The 2,881-nt window shown below is 46.4% G+C and overlaps 1 protein-coding gene across 1 annotated transcript in view; it reads left to right on the top strand.

The window, feature by feature from the left end:
• CREB1 (cAMP responsive element binding protein 1) overlaps window positions 1–2,881 on the top strand; it is a 23,486-nt gene that overhangs the window by 7,164 nt on the left and 13,441 nt on the right. The window contains exon 3 of the mRNA XM_015405939.1: window positions 1,113–1,259. Within this exon, the coding sequence (XP_015261425.1) occupies window positions 1,113–1,259 (147 nt within the window). The remainder of the gene's footprint in view (window positions 1–1,112; window positions 1,260–2,881) is intronic.

Here is a 2,881-nt window from a genome sequence, read left to right as displayed (position 1 = left end):
ACCTTCATCAGGCACTACGCCCTAGACGTCCGTAAGAACACCAATACCCAACATGGGACGTCACATTCTATCTTCGGCTACGCAGTAAAGGACCTGCCAGCACCCTCCTCCAGGTAGGCCACTGCTCGCTAATCTCCCATGGGTGTGAAGCACAGAGACCACGTCGAAGATAAACAGGTTGCTTACCTGTAACTGGTGATCTTCGAGTGGTCATCTGTGCATTCACACCACCCGCCCTCCTTCCCCGCCCTCCTTCCCCGCTGCTGTCAGCTTCTACATTACGGCGGTTCGAAGGAACTGGCGGGATGTCCGCGCCCACCCCTCTGGGCATGCACGGTGGGGTTCCTGCACATGCCTGAGGTCTGGGCGCGAACGTTAAAAGAGCTTGCTACAGCACCAATCGATCCAGCATGTGCGCACTAGATCCCATGGGTGTGAATGCACAGATGACCACTCGAAGATCACCAGTTACAGGTAAGCAACCTGTTTTTCCTTGCTTTCCCCCACCCCAAAGCTTTACACAAGGAAGTGGTGGTTGGCTAGAATGATGTTGGATTGGCCAGGGTGCCAGATCAGCACCCAAAACAGACCTTCTTCTTGTGCTTGCATGCCTGGTCTCTTCCCCCCCCCCTTCCCCCACACAGCACAATGGAAAAGCTTTCTGGGAAGCCTTCAGCCAAACTCCTCTTTGCCATGATGTGTGAATCTGAGCGAACAAAATTTTGTTTTCTTCCCACAAAGATTCTAACCCACTGGCTTTAGAATTCTCATTTGTGACGAGGAAACAAATTCCGGTTTGCTCCAACGCCTGCATCTGAATATCCCGGCAAGTTGGAATTTGACTGAAGGTTTCCCACAACAAGAAATGTTTTGGTCACACTGTGCATGTGAGGGGGAAAGTGAAAGGGAAGAGAGCACACAGGCACGAGGCAAGCTATGTCCATACGCATATGGACATATAAACAAGCTTATTGTGATGTCTGAATGCGGCCACTGAGTTAACGGTCCATCAGTCATAAGTAATATCCTCTCGTCTCCTCCTGGCCACTGTTCTGGTAGTACGATAATGGTTTTCATGAAACTGAATTATTCTCTCTCTCCCTGTTCCCTAGGTGTCTATGCCAGCAGCTCATGCAACATCTTCTGCTCCCACGGTGACCTTAGTACAGTTGCCCAACGGGCAGACGGTTCAAGTCCATGGCGTTATTCAGGCTGCCCAGCAGTCAGTTATTCAGTCTCCACAAGTCCAGACAGTTCAGGTACCTGAAAAAGAATTTCACAAAACTGTGCTCTTCCATGGCGTGTGGAAACACTGGCCACACATTTGCATTCGGGGCTTCATGAGTCAACAGGTCCTTATCTACACATACGAGCGATAAAGCTTGTTAAGTATTCTTTACTTTGTAGGTTAATAGGAAGTCCATGTTGCATTAAGATGAAAAAGTGACTCTAGAACTAGAAGCTTGGGGCCCGAAGTGGTCCCTGTTTCCCAGGCCCGTAGCCAGGATTTTTTGGCTTTTAGGGCAATTTTTTTTCCTGGTGGGGTTGAAGTTCTCAATGCAGAAAGAAAAGCCATTTAGCCAAGAGAAAGCTGTTAATCGCTTTTGCCAGCCTAAGCAACAAATCTGATACCAAGCCGGCAGGTGGGGGTGATGACTTCTATAGTCAAGAAAGCTAACATTTAGGCAGAAAAACTCTCTTAAAGGAGATCAGTTTCTTGATACAGAATTAGAAGGGATCCTAGAGGTCACCTACTCCAACCCCCTTGCTCAGTGTGGGAATTAGTCAACTACGGCACCCCATTCTGCTTAAAGGAGCATACACCTTTTAAAAAACGTTTTTAAATGAGTGGGGGAAAAACATTTACAGGAGAAATTCTTGTGGGGCTGAACCTTTAAGAAAGGGGGAGGAGCCCCCAAAAGCCCCACCATAGTGCCGGGCCTGCTGTTTCCACTCAGCCTTGAAAACGCCTCCTAATAATTTGGCCCATCCTGCTTCTCTATTTTCATGGGTTACATTGACCAGGGGTGGGTTTCCGAGTGAGCTGGCAAGGAAATCGGCATGGTTTTCTCCAGCCACAGATGGAGAGGAGGACTGGGGTAACAGGGCCTTCCTGGAAAAAAGTAGCTGAAAAGCTGCTGGGTTAGCCTTGTTAAAGTAACCTTTGGAACTGTAGGTATTGGAGAGAAGAAAGGAGTTCCTGCTAAAATGGGATACAGTTTGATGTGACTGAAAAAGTTGGTGCATGGGTGAGTTTGTGTGTTGTATATATACAGACACTGTCAGCATGCCAGAGATCTTGTATGTGAGAGAAAGGGCATTTGCATGTGTATTTTGGGATAGAGTCAACTAGCCAATTTAAAATAGGAACGTGTAGCCCCAGGACTGCCACACATTTCGCTCACCTCGGGTTTAGAATAAAAGGCATCAGTAGTTTAATTTAAAAAATAAAATCTAGGTGCTCTAAGCAGGTTCCAACTTGCTTCCCTATCCATTTGTGGTTTAACACAAAAACAGGAACATTTAGATTGTAATTGTCAATGTGAGATAAATGGGCCCATACATTTTTCTGTCACTGGGAATGGAGGAACTGACAAATAATAAACAGACTGCATAACTTGTTCACACCGTTGTGCAAGCAACATTGATTTGCATTTTCATTGGACACACGTCTCAAAAATGAGAACGTTTTGATATTGGCCATTTTTTCTCTCCCTAAGCTTTACGAGCCCTGTCATTTCTGTTGCCTTTGCTTACAGTCACCACAACTAGGTTACAGATCTACCGTGTCCGGTGAGAGAAACCCACTAGAGTTCAGAAATCGTGTAAAATGAATTCCTGACTCCAGTGATAGTAGATAAGAGGCTGATAATGAAAATGT

This window comes from Gekko japonicus, unplaced genomic scaffold (assembly GCF_001447785.1).
Source record: "Gekko japonicus isolate JY-2015 unplaced genomic scaffold, Gekko_japonicus_V1.1 scaffold317, whole genome shotgun sequence".
Lineage (NCBI taxonomy): Eukaryota > Metazoa > Chordata > Lepidosauria > Squamata > Gekkonidae > Gekko > Gekko japonicus.
Note: the sequence above shows the minus strand (reverse complement) of the source record. Positions and strands in the feature narration are given on the sequence as shown.